Here is a 21,993-nt window from a genome sequence, read left to right as displayed (position 1 = left end):
TAGTTAGAGACTTGCTTTTGATATAGTATCTTTTACCATTCTCTATTCCTAAGGCCAATAGGGAATCCAGCTCTATAATGCTTTGAAAGATATAGATACACATATAGATACACACACACACATATATATAGCAAATATACACATATGTGGTAAAAGAACAATTGAATTAAGTATCCGGTACTGAAGATCATCCATTTGTATCTCTGTCAAGGCAATACATTTTCTGTTTGTCAATTCAAACCATATTCTACCAAAGGCCCTTTAAAAGTGCGCTGGATTTTGATCAGCTGAGAAATCAATCACGCTATATTTGTGTAGCCAGATGAACAGTTGTTATGAACTGGGTCAATAACCAAGGAGGAAATGGGACCTAAAAAGTATCATCTAGGAAGGAAAAGAAAAGGTCTCATTCCAAGTTAAAGCAGCTTCCAAACTAAGTTGTCAATGATAACCTGATTCAATCCAAATAAAGGATAAATTAGTTTCATTGTGTAAGATACAGCAGATATATAAAAATGACTTGTGTTGTTATCTTAGTAATGCAGTCGCATAGCAACAAGCTCAGTCTGAATGATCATTCTTTTATTAGCTTTGTGAATTATCTTACAGCTAGAAAGTGAATATTGGAGAGAATTTATCCTGAAAGAGGATTGAGAGCTTCATGTAGGCTGACATACTATAAAGGAGAATGGAAACTGGGCCAAGTAATGGAAATCAGAATCAAACAGGATTTGAGTTTAAAAATGTCCTGTGCATAGAAGCTGACTTTGAGAGTGTTTATTTCTAACAGTAATCACGACAATATAGCTGGACACCATCGCTCTAGTGAAGTTTGGATTACACTGTGTGATAATGCATGCACATGCACATTACTTCTTATATAACTGGGGGAAGAAATCACCAACATCGGAGATGGTAAAGACAGATGGTTCATCTTGCCCACATCATTGTAAACCCAGAACTGCGTGTTTTCTCTGGTGCTTTGCTGACTATAACATTTCCTTACTCAGGCCATAGTATGTCACTCCAGCGATGTTACAAAATGCCCATCAGCATGGTTGTTTATTCTGTCTTTATTTAAGGACAGTCAATGAGCTCAGCTGTTGAATGAGCTGCAGAACTTGAAGAAAACTTAAAACTTTGCTGAATTCATCAAAAAAGTCAAGGGAAATAAACAGGAAGAAATTAGCTTTTTTATTGTCATCATGTCTCACATTACTGTATTTTCAAGTAACAAAGCTTCCGTACTATAAGCATATCACTAAACTGAGGTCATATACTTTTTTTTAACTTCTTTGCAGCAGCGAAGGGTAAAGACAATGCAGCAGTGCTGAATAAAGTTGCATCTTGTGGCCATATTTAGTCACCTATTCAAATGTGGCCTCATTTACCAAGGCATTAAGCACTATCAATTTTTATTTTCTTCAGGATGACTTGTGGATGTTCTTGTGTGTCTGAAAAAGCAGGCCCATTTTTATACTGTTAACTGAGGACAAGCCTGCGGCTTTAAACACGGAAGCTGGATGACTTAATTCAACTCTGGATTACATCAGTCTCACAGTAGTTTTTCTCCATGGAAATCCAGGCAACTATACCGCTCTCAGAAGAGGTTGGTGCAGGTGCTAAAACATAGCCCACACCTCTCACAGGTAAGCTAGATTCTATTCTTCATTTTAAATAAGGAGAGACATTCCCTTTCAGTTCTCAGAACTCATTTGTGGGAACTGAAGCGTACAGCTGGAACAAAAATAACTGGTAATACATGATATTGTAAAATACCCACACTTCACAGTGAGCTGGAGTCTATCTCCTATCAATGTATACTGTTGCAAACCCACTTCCAGCCCCACGTTAGAACCCATCAATGAACTTTTCCTGAATATCTGGAGGTAATGTATTGCAAGTCTGGAATTTTACCTGGCTTGTGCCCTAGGGATGAAAGATGAATTTCACCTTCAGCATCCTCACAAGCAGTTCAGCAAAACTTTTTCTCAAGTATGCCTGCTACTAAATGTCACTTCTGCTGCACAGTGTAGGAAAAAGAGGAGACTTCTCATACTGCTGATGTCCAAAACAATTGATGGATTTACAAATCAAAAATAAACGAGTGAAATCTGCACAGAAGCCCACAGGCAGATGCACTTTTATGAACTTGAGTTTCTAGATGCCAAGAGGAATCATTCATCCAAAGTGTGTCAGAGTACTATGGTAATAAAAAAAACATGTGACAGGGAGTGTATTCTCCCCTCAAAAATAGCTGTATCTTGCAAGAAACAAAGGGTAACAACTGCGCAGCTAGCGAAACCCCTGATAATCTGGGGATATGAATCATAAACACTATTGAGCTGTGCCATTTCAACAAAATCACAGGTCCCTGTTACTGACCTTTCAAATCCACTCAGATATCAGACTGGTTGCTCCCACAGTGGGGGATAAGGACAGGCTGCACTGGCATTGATAAGACGCTACCTCTGTTTCCTCATAAGCACCACCTTGTAAACAAAGTATTAAAGAAGGAAAAGGAGGCAAGACTCTTCCTTTGGCTATAGTAAAGAAACCAGTCTTGAGTTTATTTCCTGGCTGATCGGACAGTGAAAACTGGGCACTGGCAGATATAAAGCGGGATTTTATCAGATGTACACAAGTAATATTGGGGAGAGGAGAGAAGAGAAAGAAGCCTCTAAAGGTAACTTCAATTTCTACTGAGGACTATAACTATACTTTTAACACTTCATGTTCAAAAGCGGTGGAGGAAGTTTGGCAGTTCTAAAAGAAAAGAGTCTCCCACTCTCTGGAGAACATCATTAGCCCATCATATCCTGACCCAGAACCAGCATGATGACAGAAGGATCCCAAAGATGTCTCTTTAAAATCCTTTTTCATACACACACACACAAACAAACACTCAAAAAACCCACCACATATCAACGCTTAGCAAAATAGCAAACTAACAGGTATCTTTCTTAAGCGGGGACATCGCCAGTGGCATTGGCTGAAATCCAAGCAGATATGTAGGTGGTTTCTAAGCCACGGCTACCTACAAAAATGGAACAAATAGGAGGGCTTAGGAAGGACAGAAACTTGATTGCTGTGGGTAAAGCAAATGTAAAATAAATCACAATGATGTGGCCTGTTGACAAACCAAAGTGAGAAAACATTAATGGCTGCATAGAGAAAAAAAAGCACAAAGGTAGGTGAAAGAGTATCAAATGCGTGAGCAGAGAATGGGCTAAATGTGATAATCTGTTTTCTGTGCATTATGTTGAGGTGAGTTTGTTTCAGTCATCCCACAGTACCATTGAAGAGCAAGGAATATGGGTCAGACATGAAAAGCTAGTGTCAAAAAGTACTGGCTGCAGTGGTGCAGGCCTTTCCTCTACATTTTCCCCTTTACTATTGAAATCTTCCAAGTAATTATTAATTAGAATTATTGTTATAATAATTCCTACTTTTTGCATATTCAGCATCATTATGCAGCTAAATGTTTAGTTTTCTCCTTAAATCTTTGCCGTTTGTCAAGTCAATCTCCCCAAACCCTTAATTATTTTAATGTTGGTCTTGGAATTCCTTCCAATTTGCAACAGATTTGTGATTTAATTTTATTTGAAAAATATGCAAATCTGACAGTATTCCAAAGAATTCACATTCCAGGTGTCACTCAACTTTCTACCACCATGCTTCTTGGTAATTTATGTGAAAACAATTATTAGACTTCAGTTTACTGTGAGAGGCTACTGCAGAAAAAAATTAAATGCTGCTGAATGCACTGACACCATTTTCGGAAAAGCATTGTTAAAAATATCTCTGAGATTCATAAAGGCTTAGGCTGGGGTGGAGGAGGAGGGAGGCCTAACAAGGTCGAGCTCGATACACCTAGTTAAAGCCCACTGAGTTCAACACATCTCTCATTGCTTTGAGTAGGCCTTCCATATGGCCAAGTCAAAAAGCCTAAAGACCAAAGCTATTCATCTATTCCACTCAGTCCTTTTATTTCCAAAGCAGTACTTCAGCCCTTCCATCTATTTATCCTCCGAAGAACAAACCCTGCAGATGTTCCCACCACGGTCATGGTATGTTATATAAACATCCTTCACAATTTCCTTCAGGAGTCAGAAAACAAGTGTCAGAAAAAGTCAGGAGCAAAAATGTGATGGTACGAGGACGTAATGCACAATAACCGCCGCAAAGACCCAGAACCTCCACCTATTTTGCCACTTCCTTTGGCTTCTAAGCAATTTATTTCTAAAAGCAAGTAGCAAAAAATAACGATGAGTTGGCTTAAGTGAAAATGAAAGGCAAAATCGTCAGGAACGATTATGAAAACGGTTATGAAAATAAGTTACAAGGTCTGCATGCATTTAAACCATGTATGTGAGTGCCCAGCTCTGCCCGCAAGAGCCATTCCACACAGCTCAGCACTGCTGCGGGGATGGATGTGGCTGCTCACATGGCTGGACTGTGTCTGGAAGAAGTAGGCCATGATTTGCAACATGCCTGATAGGCTTTTAATAATTAATCGGATAAGAATTCGCATGTATTTCCTGCCAAAGTAAAGCACAATTGTAAAACCTCACTGGTGTCAGGGTACAAAGTTATAGATGGTTCACTTCCCTCTCTTAGTAATAGATAATGTACTAAACTCCATAGAGGACAGCATGTGCAAACACTAATTGAAAGAGTCTCATTTATATATTAACACAATCCATACTTCCTATGTCCATCTTACATTCGGTCATTTATCATCTTACCCAGACCACACATACAGAGTGAGTCAAATGAAGATACCATAACAAGGTACCCATGGGGAGCCCCAACACCTCCCTCTCCAGTACCACTAATTTGAAACACAAAACAGCCCCCGGGGAGGAGTTCTCCAAGTGGGCAACATCAGCTGCGTTACCTTCTCCACATCGCCCCAGGGAAGCCCTGCCACAGGAGAGGCTGAGCACATCAGCAGCACTTCCATCAGAGTCACTTCCCCTTCCCCCTTTTTTGCTGTTTGGAAAGCAAAGAGGAAAAAGAAAAAAAAAATAGAAGGTGGCCCATGAAATTGCACAAAATCAGAGATTTAAAAATCATCTGGGGCTCAGAAAATCCATGGCTTCTCGAGGCTACAGTGTGCATTTTCCTCTGTCTTAATATGATCTTGGGAGAATGAACTACATCTCACATGGTTGTCTTTCTTCTGTTCTGTCGGGGATTGGCTCAAGGAGCACAGACATGAGTCCACCAAGCAACTGTACGAGCAGAGCCCATTTTAGTTGACATAAGTAGGCCTTAGTTAGCTTGTCTATTAGGCCGTGGGAAAGGGGGGAACGGAAAAGTACTAACTAAGGCAGGGTCAGGATATTTTTGAAGAGATAAGAGTCAGAAGAATGTGGGATGCGCATAGCTAGCTAAACCCAAGTAGGTGGAGTAAGTAAATGTGCTTAGCCTATTAGATAGAGACAAGTATGCATAATTATGGTATTTGGTATAAATGCACGCTATCTCGGGCAATAAAGTTGAAGTATGCTTTATCACTCATATTGAGTCGGCTGCATTTCTTCCTCCGTCCGCTCGGGTCTGGAACTCTGATGGGATTTCTCTCTGCACTGTTCCACTTTTGATGAGTTACTTAAACAGGTGACTGGTCCCAAGGCAGGAAACTAAAGACATCTCTTCAGACTCAACACAACTAACCAACCACTGTGGTTAGTCAGAACTCCTCACTGTTCGAGTTAAGTGTGAAAAAGAGAGAGGTCTCATCTCTCATTTCCTAACTTCTCCCTTCTCCATTAAGAAAAAAAAATGGTGCAGGAAAAGATACAGTATTGTGCTGTTCAAAGCACCGCTACCAGCTGCAGGTTACAGCAACCTGAAAGACGGGAGGTGACACTGGCTGCATCCTTGTTTCTAGAATGAAAACTTCCTTTATTCCAACCAAGAAAACAGCCTGTGCATTTTCATAATTCCAGGCAGAGTAAGGATGTGTTACTAAAGTGTTCAGATTTAATCATATCTAACATTGATGGTACAGCATGATGCTACCTCAACAAAGACTCATGCTATTTTCTGCCTTCCTTCCCCCAGCACGACATCATCAGGTTCTGTGAAGCAAAGTGGAAGAGAAATGAGATGACACCAATATAGGGAAAGCATGGTAGCCCAGGGCATATTTTTTATGCCTTTAATTTGCAGTTTCTGCACCCATTTGGCATATGGGTGCAGCTTAGGACTCATCTCCCTTTCTCAAAGCTATGATTGATTTCTGAACATAAAATCAGTCACGAACAACGAATTTCTGTGTAAATATCATTGTGACTAACTCAATCTAACCCTGCAAATCTTGCTTCCAAGATGAATACAAATAACAAAATCTGAAATTGATGTCTTCATTACATCCTTTGTTGTGAAAATCAAAATGTAATTCAGATCTATTGTAAAACTTGCAATAAACATGTCAGGAAGAAAGAGACTGGAGCTGTTTTGGAAGCAGCTATATGCTGCCTAAATCAGTCTTTTGTGCCCAGGACTCTGACAGAGATAGATAGCACAGATTTCTTTTCAAATGTCTCATACAGGAGAAAAACCCTTCAATGTCACGGATTTTATGTCTCTTTTATATTTTGATCAATGACTGCTGAATTATATATGTGTGCATAGAATGGAACAATAAGGCATTTTAGGTTAGTCTGCTGGCAAGCTGCATGGACATCACTCACATCGCAACCTGCCTAATCAAGGTTCAGGTATAATTTTTCAACATCTCCTTCCTGTGCTTCAGCTATCTGTGCAAACAATGATATATTCATGCCAAGTTACAGAACATTTTCTTCCTGCTTAGTAACATTCCCAAGGATGTGCTATCAGAGCTTCTGGTCCACCTTACAGTAAGTCAGCTATTTTATGCTCAGCTACGGTTCCATAACTGGATATGATGACACAGCATTTTAAACATTTTAAAAATTTAACATTTAGTAACACACAGGGTCAGCTGCCATTTGTTTGCCCTCTTCTTGTTATTTCTGAGCTGGATTAAAAATCTGCCTCCTTTTCAGTTTCACTGATAGTTCAGCCAGCAAGTTAAACCCAGAATTGCCAATGATGCAAATAAAGACTTCCCAAGAACTTTAAATTCTGCAGAAGGCAAAAGAGGGTTGAGTCACCAAATTTAGTTGCAAACACTGGCAAAAACCAAAGTGCATCGGGCTCTCTGTACACGAGTACTGAGAGATTTGAACAGCATTGCATACTATACAACTGCACCGAAGTAAGTCCTGGAGCCTTTTCTAGTTTTTGCAGTACCAACGTGCCCCTAAAATACTGAGGATGGCCTTTGCGCACAAGACATGTCTGTGTGAGGCTTCTGCAGCACGGCTCTCATGACTAGTTGGCAAGAGGCATCTTTATAAACACCCTTCTGCAGTAGCTGAGAACTTATGCAGTCAAAGCTGATGCTTCCAGCTATCTCAAGGAAAACAGAAAAGAGCAATGCAGAAGTTATGTCCTACGATAGCCTCTGTTTGCACAAATTAAATAAAACAGAGGCTATGCAATGGTATGAATGTAAAAACATTTTGCATCACTGTTTGAACTGGTTTTAAAATAACATTTCTTTTACAGACATCTTTCCCACTTTTCAGTTTTGCCAGATGTAAACAGTAGGTTTTTGTACAGACAATGGAATACATCACCTGTTCTGTGCAGCTTCTACAATAAATCTGATTATTAGAACTAAAAAGAAATACGGAAAACCCAGAAAATTCTGTTAAGGAAGTGCACAGCCTTACTTTCACAGATATGCCAAGCTAAACAGAGTACTCTTCACAAAAGCTTTCGAAAATATCTCCTTAATTTTCAGAGCTCTGCCTCTTTGGTCTATCATGATTGCTTTTCTCCTTACCCTCCTGCCTTTCTGCAAGATAAAAAGGCTTGGTTTATGCTCTTAACTTCAAGAACTAGCACCATTATGACAAGAAAATTGAGCTCAACCAAAATAATTCCCAGTTGCAGTGAATGTGCCATTAGCTCATGATGCACAGTGAGGTGTGCTGGGCACGGACAAGTTGGTATGTCACTTCTCAAAGTGCAAAGATTTCTACTTGCTGCTTTCTACAATCAGAAAAGGCAAATTAAATTGATGGACTTAAATAGGGCAAATGAAAGGCTGGCTGAGACAGGTTGGGATCCCTAACACACTTTAATGCCTTTTCCTTCTCAAGCTCTAGATATCCATTGTTCAGCTGAATGTCATTAAGGCTCCACTTAAATTAGAATCAAACAAACAAACCAAAAAAAAAAAAAAAAAAAAAAGACAGTAAAGGGAAGCATAATGAGTTTTTTTTGTAAACTACTTGCTTTAAAATACCGCAGTATGCTGTAAGAGAAAATCATGCTAATGAAAAGTCAGATATACCCAAGCATAAGAGTCTAGACTAAACCTGTTGGTCTGTCTGCAGGAGAGCAAAGTACTATCATTAGCATCATAAACGCCTTCCCAGTTACTTTGCACTGATTTATTACACAGCTTTCAGCAATGTCCTGCAAACACCATCAGTGTTGCTACTACACCGAGCTTTTTCTGGTTCTCAGAAAAGAGAAAGTTTTTTCTGAAGAGTCAATACTAAGCAATCTAGTAGTTTAAAACTTCCATGTTAAACCCAGAGCAACATACCCTCCCTACTTGGATTCACTTCACCTCTTAGATTTATAGCTGGGCAAATGGGTGCACACAAAAGTCCAAAATCAGGACCTTTAATAGATGGCAAAACCAGCAAAGAGCAAAGAATATTGTGATGGGTTGAAAACCTACATATAGGTTTTATTTCTATACATGTCATCTGCTTTAATACAGTGCTATAATGTAAGTGCTCTCAATCTCACTCATAAAGACTGAAACAAGCACAAAATGACATTTACTGATCAAAGCGTGGGACTTCTAATGTATCCTGTGTTTCCTTCAATTTTTGAAACATAATTAACCTGTCACTCACTAGTTGTTTGGTGGATATGCCATGCAAGAGTCTCAGAAGTCCACACACTTCAGTAAGTGACCAGTGCCTCCATGGGAGGTGCTCACACTAGTTGTGGAACCAGAAAAAAATGCAGTTATTTTGTGACACGTACACTTAATGATGTCAGGTTGCCATTTATGGAAATTCTATCACCCAACAAACACCGCATCCTTGTGGTTCCCTCTCAGTACTCAAATTTCACTATAATTTAAGTAAAATTCACTATAATTTCAGTCCAGAACAACTTCAGGTTCCAAGTGACAGCAAGTGGCATTAATCAGACGTACAGAAAGTCACTGTGTGATTTACAGTTCACTGGGCCCAGTAAGTCTTAAGGTTTGAAATCTTACAAAGCTATTTCATTTACTTTACTTCTTTTAGCATCAACTTTTCCCAGCTTGATCAAGGGAAAGGTGGAAAATAAATAATTCAGTTTGTCACCCATCAGGCTGATTTCACAGGAAACTTTTATTTACAAATGTGGAGCTAAACTCAGTTTGGAATGTGAGATCTGTAATGGATTTCCAGCAGGTTTTACACCAGTTTGACTGTCCAGCACTCTTACACTACACTGAATTTCACAACAGTATATTTCAGCAAATCTGAGCAATACAATGTGAAGAGTACTGAGAAATACCTTTGTTATATTTATAGGCACCAAATGCCCCTGAGAAGTTATTTTTTGATGGTTTACCATTTGCAGAGTTCAATCAGAACAGCACGTTACGGGAAACAAAGCAGAAAAAGTATCACAGTGATTTAGATAAAGTCAATTCTAAAATAATCCCAACATTCACACTTTACAGATAGTGAAACAATTGCTTTACTCAGCTGAGAGTGTGGGAAATAGGAGGGAGTGATCAGAAACATACTGATTGCTTCAGAAAGGACCTGTTGCAAGCAGCCTATAACTTGGTCCTTTAAGAACTGGGCTTCATGCAGTAAAATGGTTTTATCAGTGTATGTGAGAGGAATGTCAAGTACAGGTAAGACATTATGCACAAAAGTCACACACATGTGGTTTCAAATCCATGTCCCTGAGTGTTGTGTGTTTAAGCAAGTAAATTATCACAGTTTATAAAGAAGTTGTTTCTCTACCAAGACATATCATTGATGCTCAAAAATGGCATGACAAAATGAACCAAATTAAATAAATTTAGAAATCAATTTTGGAGTACTGTCTTCACATTCTGAATACCCTCATCCATTTATAGCCAGATAGAAGGAGCTAATGTGGCCCCCTGTGCACACACAAAAAAGTGATACTATTTTGTTCACACACATTTTTCTTCACTCAGAGAAAGTGCCACATCTTTGAATCATGTTTGTTTTATTTGTCTAGTAGGAAAAAACATGTTCCTCCCAGGAACACTTACAGTCAGCCTGCATCTGACACAAAAGTCTGTTTTAAATGTTCAGTGTTCATTCCATAACCCCAAAATACCTTGCAATAAAAGAAGAGTAGAAGACAGAAAGTCAGTACGAACCCAACACCTCCTCTAGAGTACCTACTGGCAGTAAAGCAAAAAGGGAAGATACAGAGATAAGACCAACCTGTGTTGTCCATTGGCTCGGGGCAGGCAGAGCTCCTGCCCTCTGAACTCAGGATTCAGCTGGGGAACCTCCTCAATGCAGGAGAATTCAAAATGAGGAAACAGCCACTTCTAATACGCAGCAAATTCAACTCCATCAAAGGTTTGCAGCTGAGACATTATACTCCAAGTGAAGTTGCACTGGTATGCGTGGAAACTGAGTAATCCATAGCACTAGTTTTGCTCTCTTATTTTTCCCTTTAGCATCTTCCCTTCACCTTTTGGATCAGCACCCAAAACCACGCATACCTATGAGACAATCCCGACTGCCTTACAATTTCAGGCAAACGATACAACATCCACATAATCTGTAAAATGAAGCAGCTTTTCTGCACTGTATCCTTGTAATTATTTTGGTGTTTACTGTGTTTAATAATTTGTGTAGACGTTCTGTGACTCTAACAAAGATTAACTTCAGAAGAATCATATTAGTGTTCCTACACTCCATCACCCTGTTGTTTCTTTTCATAAATATAAAGCTCTTACCTGTACATGAATAATCATCAATGCGTATATATCCTGTTTTGCAGATGCACATAAAGGATCCTGGTGTATTTACACACATGGTATTCTCACGACAGTAGTGCCGTCCTTCAGCACACTCATCGATATCTGTGAATAAAGTAAAGAGGAACACGAGTCAAATTCAGCAGCGTTCTTTGCAACCTCTCAATATAACGCTATTCACTTCTATCAGTAGTGGGTTAGATTCAAAAGTTACTTGAATTTTGGAAAGTTTTTTGGCTTTCTCCTTTAAAAAAGCTCCTTGAAGTGTTCAAACAAGAGAATCAGCTTGAGCTTTCAGTGAACAGCTGTTAGTAGAGTTACAAAGAAGATTACATTGGCTTACATCTTTCCTTTTGAAGGGCCTATGATGTTATTCCTACGATTTAAAGAAGAATAAAACAAATAACTGGGGTCCCAAACAACAGACCAACTGCCTCAGCACTGCAATGTCATCCATCACTGTACCTATATAGTCAATGCAGTAATCTGTATACAAACACACTACTATAGACATACTATTATGCCTCTGATCTAATAGGCATTGTTGCTTGGGAAGAAACTGGAAGGAACATGGTTATACCTGAAAAGGCATTGAAACTTACTATATAATGTTTCTCTTAGTAACCAGACATTAATTTTGGTACATATAGACACATCTATACAGATCTCTATACATATGTATATAGATACATATATGCGCACTATATCTGAAAGCAACATGAAAGAATCTGATTTATAGAAAGACATGCTCTGACAGAAAAAACTGCAACTTGTTAGGGTGGAATACCTGATGCAGTATAGTGTCCTAGATATAAACCACTGTAGGCATGAACTTCAAAATCTGACTGGTTTTGGTACACCCTTGGGCTGCAAAATCAGAGGTATTTCTTGTAGCAGGTTATATTTCAGTGGTAAAACAAAAAAAGCACCGCAAATAAGAAAAAAACCCTTCTGTACAGTATAATTATGTCACAAAGAAAAGTTATATTAATTTGGAAGTGCTTAGTAGCATGCTGTTCCTGTAATACTAATGATAAAGACAGCATTACTGAGATGCTCTGTACATCTAGTTATATTGTCATGTGATGTGCCACTGAACCTTGCTATAAAAGTACATTAAAAATCAAAAGGGTTATTTTTGGCTTGCTTTTTTTCCTGTTCATCATCTTTTATCTCCTCCCTGTTTTCAATTATGTTTACAGCTTTCAGAGTTGACAAAAAAAAATCTCTGGATGTAAAACAGTGTTGTGTTCCAGAATCTGATGATAGTTCAAAACAACAGACTTGATATATGAACTCAAATCAAGGTTGACTTCTTAATGCTGTGATGCTAAATGGCAGCAGTGTTAACTCCTGTAATTTACTGCTGCTTAGGTTGTATGACTGTCTCCCAATTCACCCTCACTCCCTAGTGTCTTTAAATCAATAGTGCTTACCAACTGTACTCCCTGACTGCTTTTTTTTCCCCTTTACATTCCCAGAAGAAAATTTGCCTTCCAGTACAAAACAATGCAACACATGGAATATTAACAATTCTGTAGCCATTTCCTAATTTGACTCAGTTTTGGAAAAAACTATTTTCACCAGCTCTCTGCCCAGTGCAACTCTTTTGCTGGATTCTGCTGGAGAAGCTGGGGCCAGTTGGCCACAAACCATGAAGGTGTCCACTGCTAATGCTCAGGGTGGTGAGGCCAGCTTGTTTTGCACAAATTCAGTTCCTAACAGCTTCACATCCAATATACTTCAGCTGGTTTCCACCCCTTCCTTTCCCTGTAAGCTCTGCAGGCACAGAAGAATCATAGCTCCATTAGGATGTTGGTTTTGAAAAGCTAATTTTGTAATCTTCATGTACATATACACTTACACAAATAAATGAGTATTTACAATCAGCACAGTGAGCATACTAAGGCTTAAAACACATCTAGTGACAGTCCTCTAAGAAATAAAAAATTTTTAAAAATTAAAAAATTATAAAACTAAACCAAATCAAATCAAATCAAAAAAACAAAACAAAACAAAACAAAACAAAAAAACCACACACACACAAAAAAAACAAACCAAACCAAACAACAACAACAAAAACAAACAAACAAAACAAAACAAAACAAAACAAAACAAAACAGAAACTATCACAAGACTACCAGAGAGGCAGCTGGTTTTCCATGGAAAGTGGAAAATGGCACTGATCTCCTGATGTACAGATGTTCAGCAGAAACATAAAAGTGCAGTTCACAAAATCAGCCAGCAGTTACAACATATGCCTCAGCTACTACCACAAATGATGCAACTCGTGTCTTTCATGGTTCTAGTTCACAACTCCATATTAAATTAATGGTGTTGATTTGTATTTAAGTAACAACATCAGTCTTCGAGTAATTAGAGGCCTTATGTTCTTGGCATCAACAAACTGCCTAGGAGCCAGCTTTGACACCCTCAAAAAATTCTACTTAAAGATCCAAAATCTCAAAAGCATTAAAAAGAACTTTCTTAAAGCTATATTAATGATTGCTTTGGCAGGTAAATAGCCACAGGAGACATAAAACACTAATGCTTTTCATTTTGCAGTGAAAACTTAAAGCCAGAGCTACTTTGACTCAAGGCTAATAATTTAGAAGCATTCTAATGAATGCTTTCATTTTGCCAACATACCACATATTGAGGTTTTGCAAAATGTTTTATTTATAATTGCCTTTATTTCAAAACCTTGCCTGTTCAATTGTTACCAAAAAAAACCCACCCCACAACTGATGAGGTTAGCTTCGAATTGAAGTGTTTCATTTGAACAAATCTGATATTTTTTTTCAAACGCATTTACAAAGATATTGTCTACATTTTTCAAACACTTACTGGAAAACAAAACTCTTTCCTACCCAGCTCTCTAGAAAACCTATACAGAATGCAAATGAAATAAAGTTGTTGTTATTATTATCACTACTGTCACATTATTATATTACATTGGTAGCCAAATCAAGTGTCAAAACTCCATTGCTGTACACCATGGACACACAGCTGATAAAAAGTTGCTTTTACAAACAGTTTGCAACTTCGGCACTAAATTATATCACCACAAAAGATAATTCATACGAAAAGACTAAAATAACAGTCAAATGACAACTATTCACACAGAGATTGACCAAACTAAAAACATGCAATTCCATTCCCCCTTTTGCACTCTAAATATAAGCTTCATATACATGAGGTTAAGGTATTACAGATCAAGGAAGAGTGATTCGGGGCAGGGAGAGAGCCCAACATCTGTTCTCTTTCAAAGCTACCAAAATAAAAGCCTTTTCATCCTCCTTCCTGGTTGAAACACTGGTGTAGCCTTTTATTCACCTTTAAATACAAATGCACTAAGTACAACAGAAAACCTGATGCATTTATCTTCATTTTCCCCTGCCAAAAAGCCTAGTTAGCATATTAATGCACATTAATGTCTTATTGTTTAGCCAGTAAGATGCTGAAGTCAGATCAACAGGATGAATGCACCACTCCAATGGCTCTACACATTCAACAATAAAGACTTGTGTGCTTCAAGCCTGTGATGTGATACTGAGCCACCAGCTGTGATGTACTGACAACAATGTAGTCATGGAGATCATCAACCTGCTCTGTTCCCAGTGGAACAGATAAAAGACGCATCTCTGGGAAAACTGGTTACTGCAAAAGTGCTTGGAATCTGCACTTCAATGATTTATTTACACTTGCAAAAACATCAAAACAACAACAAAAAATCCTTTCTTTATCCCCTCAAGCATTCAAACAAAATTGATGCAAAATATATAACCCAGGAAAAGTTCCTCTGTATTCCTTCTTCCTGCACCCTAATGAGATTGCTTCCCCAGAGTGAAATTCCCAGTTATGTTTTACAGTCCCATTAATAAGAAGAGAACTTGACCTGCAATCTATAAATCATTGTTGACCGAAGCCTCACGCTAACAAACAAAGCCTTTCCTTAGGCCTCACTATCCATCATTGCCTTTATCCACCACAAAAGCCTGCCAGAACAAATGAGTCTGGTAGTAATTCAGTAAATCTGGGCTGTAAAGAGAGGACGCTATTTCTAGAACTGAGGATCCTTTATGGATAGTGCCCTGCCTCCAGCCATTGCCTTTAAAACTCAATGGTAGCTAGCATCAGTGATCTCCCTGATCACACTTACAGAGGCATACAGTGGGCAGGGAGATGCTCTTGCAGGATTTTGCAACAAATAATACTCAGTAGCTAGGAAGACAGCAAACAGGAGCATAAAAAGCTTTATCTATAAAAATTTATTTCATAAGTGCATAAAAAAATACCCTGAAAACAGGAGCAGAGTAGATTAGATCTATAATTTAAAAACAAGCAAAAAACCACATTTTTTTTGGTTAATGAAAGGTTCTGTCTTTGCAGCCCATAAATATGACACCCCATATTTACCTGCTAAAGAGGATAATGCTTTTCCACTTCTCCCACACACCCTCCTAAGCAAACTTCCATCCTGACCCGAGGTCTTCATTGCTAAGAGCAAGGGCATCATTTAGGCACCATTCCTGCGAATCTTGGGCTTCTGCTGAGAATCACAAGGATGGCTGTCGGTAACAATGGTCACCATAAAGGTCTTTCAGGCCCTTATTTTTATCACTGCTGACCTGACTCGTACAGAAATAGACAAGCTGGGAAAGGTTGAGACTTTCTCATCTGGTCCCCGGCCTAGAAAAAGGGCATCACAAGATCAGCAGATGTTACTCAGCAATTAAGGGGCTATGCAAGAGGAGAATGAACGGTGTCCAATCATATCAACCGTTACCATTGAAAAAGATAAACGTGGACTTAAAACCAACACAACCTGTCCTGCATCCTGGACAGGGTGACAAAGGAAAAAAAGTTCTGTCCTTTTTCCTTCTTTTTGTGTTCCCTTGATAGAGAATAGCCCTTCTTTTCTCACCTTCTACCTCTGACATCAAGCTTTTCTGCTGTTTTCCTCTGTCACTCATTTTCTACCTGAGTAAGCTTGGTCCTCCCTCCAGATCTTGCTCACCTTGTCTCTCCTCCTGTCTTCAAACCATCCCCTCATCAACTCCTCCTCCTTAAAAGAAAAAAGACCATAACTTCCATTACTTTGAAGGAAGATCCCATCAGCTTATCCATCTGTGAAAAGATCGGGCTTTTTCCTTTCATCACCAAACACACTAACTCAAACTCCCACTTCCTAATTGCTCGAGTATAGTAAAACTTTCCGGTTCATTGCTCCAATAAAAGTGTTCACAGTAGGGTGTCTCCCACTTCCCTGACCATATTTCTGAGCTCCTGTTCTCTCCAGGCTCCATTCGCTTTCAGCTACAACCAGGTTTCAGTATCTCGCATGCTTTGGTTTCCACAACACTATCCTCCTATGTGTCTCTTCTTGCAGGTACCCTTTCTCACTCGCTGTCTAAGAGGACAAAGTATCTCAGGGTTCTGGCACAGCCTTTACTCCTTCTCCTCCCGCTACCATATCTAGGCTCTCCACCACCAGGCAAGTCTATGATTTGACTTCTGCTGTTACTGCCATCACTCACAAACCGATCACCGCACTTTTGTTTTGCTTTTCTCTATCAAATCCAGCATAGCAGTTTTTCCAACTGACATATTCCACAAAGGATGTTACCGTCAACTTCCATCAAAATTGTCTATTTTCTCACAATCTCACATGTTATTTATTCCAGCTGACTGCACTCATCACTACTATCCTCTATAGATAATCTTAGACTTTTTCTTCTCCTTTTATATATATATATGTATGGCCCTGCGCCTTTGGTGTTAACAACAGTCAGTAAAAGACCTAGCTCCAACAGCTACATTACCAAGTGTTCACACATATATGATCTACCTTTGTTTTTTGTTGTTGTTTGGGTTATTATTATTTTTATTTTTCCAACTTTTCTGTATTTGTGTATCTCCTCCCCCAAAAGAGAAAAGCACTAAAACCTAAGAAATCACAATATAACTAACCTCATGAACCCACTACAAGAACATACCCCCATGCACTAATTTGTTGATAAAACATACTCAGGGTTACACGAAGACCAAGGAGAAAAAATAAAATAACTTTCCACCATCCCCATCATGCTGCTCCGAGCAAAGAACCTGGGCCACTAACAAGTCACTCTAGCCATATGTAGGGAGGGTAAGAGGAAATGGACAGCTACTTGTATCTATTGATTTTTATTGAATTATTAATGGACCTTAAGAGAAACAGGGTGAGCTGGATTATAAGTGTTAGCACTGTTGTAATTGAACTAATAAGAGGTTGTTATGACTTGACTAGACTGCTAAAGCACCTGTTGGACTAAAAATAAATTCTATATATTGGATCTTCACATAAGGTGGGCTCTTTCCTCACCCAAAACTAAACTGCATAGATAACTCATACACACATTGTACACTTTGTGGTGCTTTTCCATTCACATTATTTTAAATCTCTGATCTTTGTTTAAGTTCTCTATTTCTGTCCATCTCCTGTAGCCTGAGACGGGGCTATTAGGACAGAAAGTATTTTCGAAATAAAGGCAAAGTCACTCAAGGTCTACATTCCTTGACAGAAGCTCTATACAGCTTTGAAAGGACAGAATACAACATTACAGCATTTCAGAAATATAATTTTTAACAGTACAAAGAGTTGTTTTTATCTCAACTTGCCCCAGTTTTTGAAAAGGAAGAGACTGTTGAGATAAAACTGTCCTTGTTGAACATGCAGTAGGAGATTACTGTTCAACAGCAGCCCATGCAAGCGAGTTGCTTGGCAGAAAATGAAATCGGCATCTCAGTCTCATGAAAACATTACTGGACTCCACATACATTATGTAGTTTAAAAAATATATATCACACAGGAAATTTTTGAAAACAAATATTGTCTACCATCATGTAATGTTTTACTTGGCAAACTGCATCTTCTTACTATTTAATGTCTTATAATTAATTCATATGGTAATGTATAAATGATAAAACAAGTAATTATACATAGTTATCTGTCAGACATGAAAGCATCTCAGGGGGGCTTTCCTTAGGCATCAAATAACTAGTCTGATGTAGCTGAATACTGCAAATAAAAAGGATGTTGTATATGATTAATTAGCGCATTCCAAAAATCAGCTTACTGAAACCCCAGTTCATGATCCATCCCCCTTCAACACTGCACTTGGTTAGAAATAGGTCTTTAAATTTGAATTGCAAAATAATATTTTTCTTCTTTTTAAAGTATGACAGCTTCTCATAACTTTGAACTGTGAATGTCAAGAATTCAGAAATAACTTGCCACTGTTAGTGTTTTTGTTTGCCCCTATTTTAAAAGGGGAAAAAGAAGCACTAATATTTTTATACAGAAACTACAAATATATATCAGATTATTCACAGGAAGAGGCAGCTCAGACTGTACTGCACATGTGTATTTTAAAACTCCTCATCAAATGACAGAAGCACACATAACAGGATAGCATCTTGTCCTGGTTTTGGCTGGGATAGAGTTATTTTCCTTCCTAGTAGCTAGCATAGTGCTGTGTTTCAGATTTAGGACGAGAATAATGTTGATAACACACTGATGTTTTAGTTGCTGCTGAGCAGTGCTTCCACTAAGCCAAGGATGTTTCAGCTTTTCATACTGCCCTGCCCAGAAGTGGGCTGGGGATGCACAAGAAGCTGGGAGGAGACACAGCCAGGACAAGTGATCATAACTGGCCAAAGGGATATTCCACACCACATGACATCATGCTGAACAAAAAAACTGGGGGAAGTTGGCCGGGGGGTGGCAGCTGCTGCTCAGAGACTCGCTGGGCATCAGTCAGCAGGTGGTGAGCAATTGCATTGTGCATCACTTGTTTTGTATATTATTTTATTATTACTATTATTCATTCCTTTCCTGTCCTATTAAAGTGTCTATCTCAACCCATGCATTTTACCTTTTTTCTGATTCTCTCCCTCATCCTACTGAGGCAGAGTAAGTGAATGGCTGTGTGGTGTTTAGCTGCCTGCCAGTTTAAACCTACAACATACCTGTAAACTTCAGTAAGGCCCCTGATGGTGAGCTAGACTGTATTTAAGGTTTGGATAGGGTCTAAAGCATGCAGCACATTCCTGAAAGATATCTAGTAAATAACTGCCTGTTGTACAGAAAGAAGTGGTGATATCACAACTCAGCTGTCTCTCAAATAATTCCACATTAGTTAGAGCACCATAGCAGATAGAATCACTGTGGCTGCTATTGCTCTGCACTCTTCATAAATTAATATTTATTTTAAATTCAGTTTGGTTTAATGCCAGGCATTTATTCAAGCTCTTGGGGATCCAGCCTCTATGTATCATTATGACGTGTTGCACTTTTATACTGAGGTTTTAAAAGTTACAAAAGAAAACCATCCATCTGGCTGTGCATATTTCATCACAGTGACAACATCTAATTCTTCCAGTAGTCAACTCCCACCTACCAGTGAAAACTGGAAACAAAATTAAGGTTGTATTTTCTTTTCTCTTTGCTTTGAGGTTACAGATTTAAGCAACTTGTATGAAAGCTTCCACCTTAATTTCTTATTTAAAAACAAAATGCAATATATGCTTTTATTGCTGTTGGAAAAGGGCTGTTCTCAATACAACAAAGCATCTCCTGATCAAGCACTGGTAGCACAGAGGAGTTTCAAAGAGTTTCCAAGAGGCTCCCTTCATATGATTAATCTCAGCTTTTTTTTTATCATAGTAACATCACAGTCAGTGATGGGTGGACGATAGAATCAGTCTGATCATAATTTCTGTAGAACTAATTAAAATCAGATAACACTGAATCACATCCTGCAATTTGTACACATACAAATTATCCCACTGTTACAGGTGGCAGAACTATCTGTACCCCAGTATGCACCACGCTTTATGAAATGGTGTCAGGGATACTACTCATATGCTTTAAGTTAGGAATATGCTTTATTATCTTCCTGAGTAGGAGCCACGGCAGACAAGAAGGACTTCGCCTACACTGACACATTAGAACTGGCATGGTAATTCTTAGTGTTTAGATTTCTCATTAACATAAAGATGGAAATAAGATGACACACACTGTCTTTGCTGAAAAAATTATTAATAATTAACAATATACTGATATTATTTAATATTAATGTTTAATTTTAATATTAATAATGTTTAATTACTTCTTAATAGCTATTTGGAAATAACATTCTGCCCTCCTGGAGTGAAAGTTTTTCTTTCTGCTTGATTAGTTTTCCAACCCAACCCAAAACGACAAGGTAATGACTCAAACACTGCCAGCTGATAGAGATGGAAATCTTTATTTCTTAGCTATATGTAATGCTATTGCCACATCTCACTTACAAAAATAATTTATGGATGGAGAAGCTTGGGTAACCGTCTCAGTTCCACAAAACTGGCAGTATTCCAGACTCTCACCCAAAAAATGTGGTGCATATTATGAAGAGAGAAAAGCTAGCAAATAGCCCAATACTACTTATCGAAGACCTAGAGGACTTAATAGAAAACATTTTAATACTGTGGGGTTCATCTTCATTACAGAGCTCTCTATCTAACTTAAGCTTTTATCAACATTACACTTGCTTAAAGAAAATATGCATGGTTTATTACTGCACTCAGCCAATATGCTGCAACATGTATCCTATTGCAATTTGAGTATCATTATTTATCTTTTGTAAGATTTCTTCTCTTCACTGCAACCTGTAGAAATCAGGCTCACTCTAAAAATGTACTTTATTTTTGTAATCCAGTAGGTAAAAACAGGATTAACAATAAGATTAACAATAGATTGTAATAATTAGATAAGTGAAGATGTGTAATGTTTCTGTTGTTGAGGAAGAGAGTTGAATAATACATTATTATTTTTACCTGAACACAGGGATAAATTAGTAAATCTTTGCAGGCAGAATGAGAACATACAGCTCTGAGATGAGGGAAATCTGATGAGGTCCAACCAAATGGCTCTTCCAACATGCTTCAGATATCTACTCTGGAAAGAGACAATTCATCCTCTAAAACTGCTTAGTTCCCTCCACTGATGATGACTTAAACCAAGCAGCTTATTCAAAAGTAGATTTCTAAACTGAAGACCTTCTCCCCTTGAGAGACAATCATCAGTTAAGCTGATATAATCCTCAAATGTAGAAGTCATTCAGTCTTTGGTCTCATTTCAGCTGCTACACTTGAAACTGGGACAAACACAGCAACATCAGAGAAACTAGGAGAGTTACTGAGTAAAAAGCACAAATAACAATAAAAATGGAAAATGGTTTCACAAAAAAAAATGTTTAATAATATTAAATGATCCCAAATTGTTATGTTAGCTAGGTTGTGTAATGTGCAACTAGTACAACTAAATTCCCAAATATCAGAAAATAAATATTAGGGTCCACACACCCATAAGGTAAATATGTGATGTCTGGAGGGTTGACCCTGTTCAGGAATTCATCAACAAGTGAGCAATGTTCACTTGTTTCCCCTGCCAGTGGGATGGGGGGGGAGAATCAAAGAGCAAAAGTGAGAAAAAACTCATGAATTGAGATAAAGACCATTTAATAAGTGAACTGGGAAAAGGGGAAATAAAGGTGATTCAAAGGCAGTCACTCTCCATCTCCCACCAGCAGATTGATGCCCAGCCAGTCTTGAAGCAACAGCCACCTCAGAAAGAGTACCCCCGTTTTTACTGCTGAGCATGATGTCATATGGTCTGGGATATCCCTTCAGTCAGCTGGGCTCAGCTGTCCCAGCTGTGCCCCCTCCCAATCTCTTGCCCACCCCCAGCCCACTCACTACAGGAGAAGTGAGAAACAGAGACGGCCTTAGCACTGCACAAGAACTGCTCAGCAATAGCTAAAACATCCAGTGTTGTCAACGCTGTTCTAGTCACAAATCTAAAACACAGCAACATA

General features: G+C 38.5%; 1 protein-coding gene across 2 annotated transcripts in view; it reads right to left on the bottom strand.

Moving 5' to 3' along the window:
• NELL2 (neural EGFL like 2) overlaps window positions 1–21,993 on the bottom strand; it is a 156,511-nt gene that overhangs the window by 58,343 nt on the left and 76,175 nt on the right. For both annotated transcript variants that reach the window (XM_005499911.3, XM_021284094.2), the window contains exon 13: window positions 11,075–11,200. In XM_005499911.3, the coding sequence (XP_005499968.1) occupies window positions 11,075–11,200 (126 nt within the window). The remainder of the gene's footprint in view (window positions 1–11,074; window positions 11,201–21,993) is intronic.

Source organism: Columba livia, chromosome 1 (genome assembly GCF_036013475.1).
Source record: "Columba livia isolate bColLiv1 breed racing homer chromosome 1, bColLiv1.pat.W.v2, whole genome shotgun sequence".
In the NCBI taxonomy this organism is placed as follows: Eukaryota; Metazoa; Chordata; class Aves; order Columbiformes; family Columbidae; genus Columba; species Columba livia.
The sequence above is the reverse complement of the archived record's forward strand: the minus strand, read 5'-3'. Positions and strand labels throughout refer to the sequence as shown.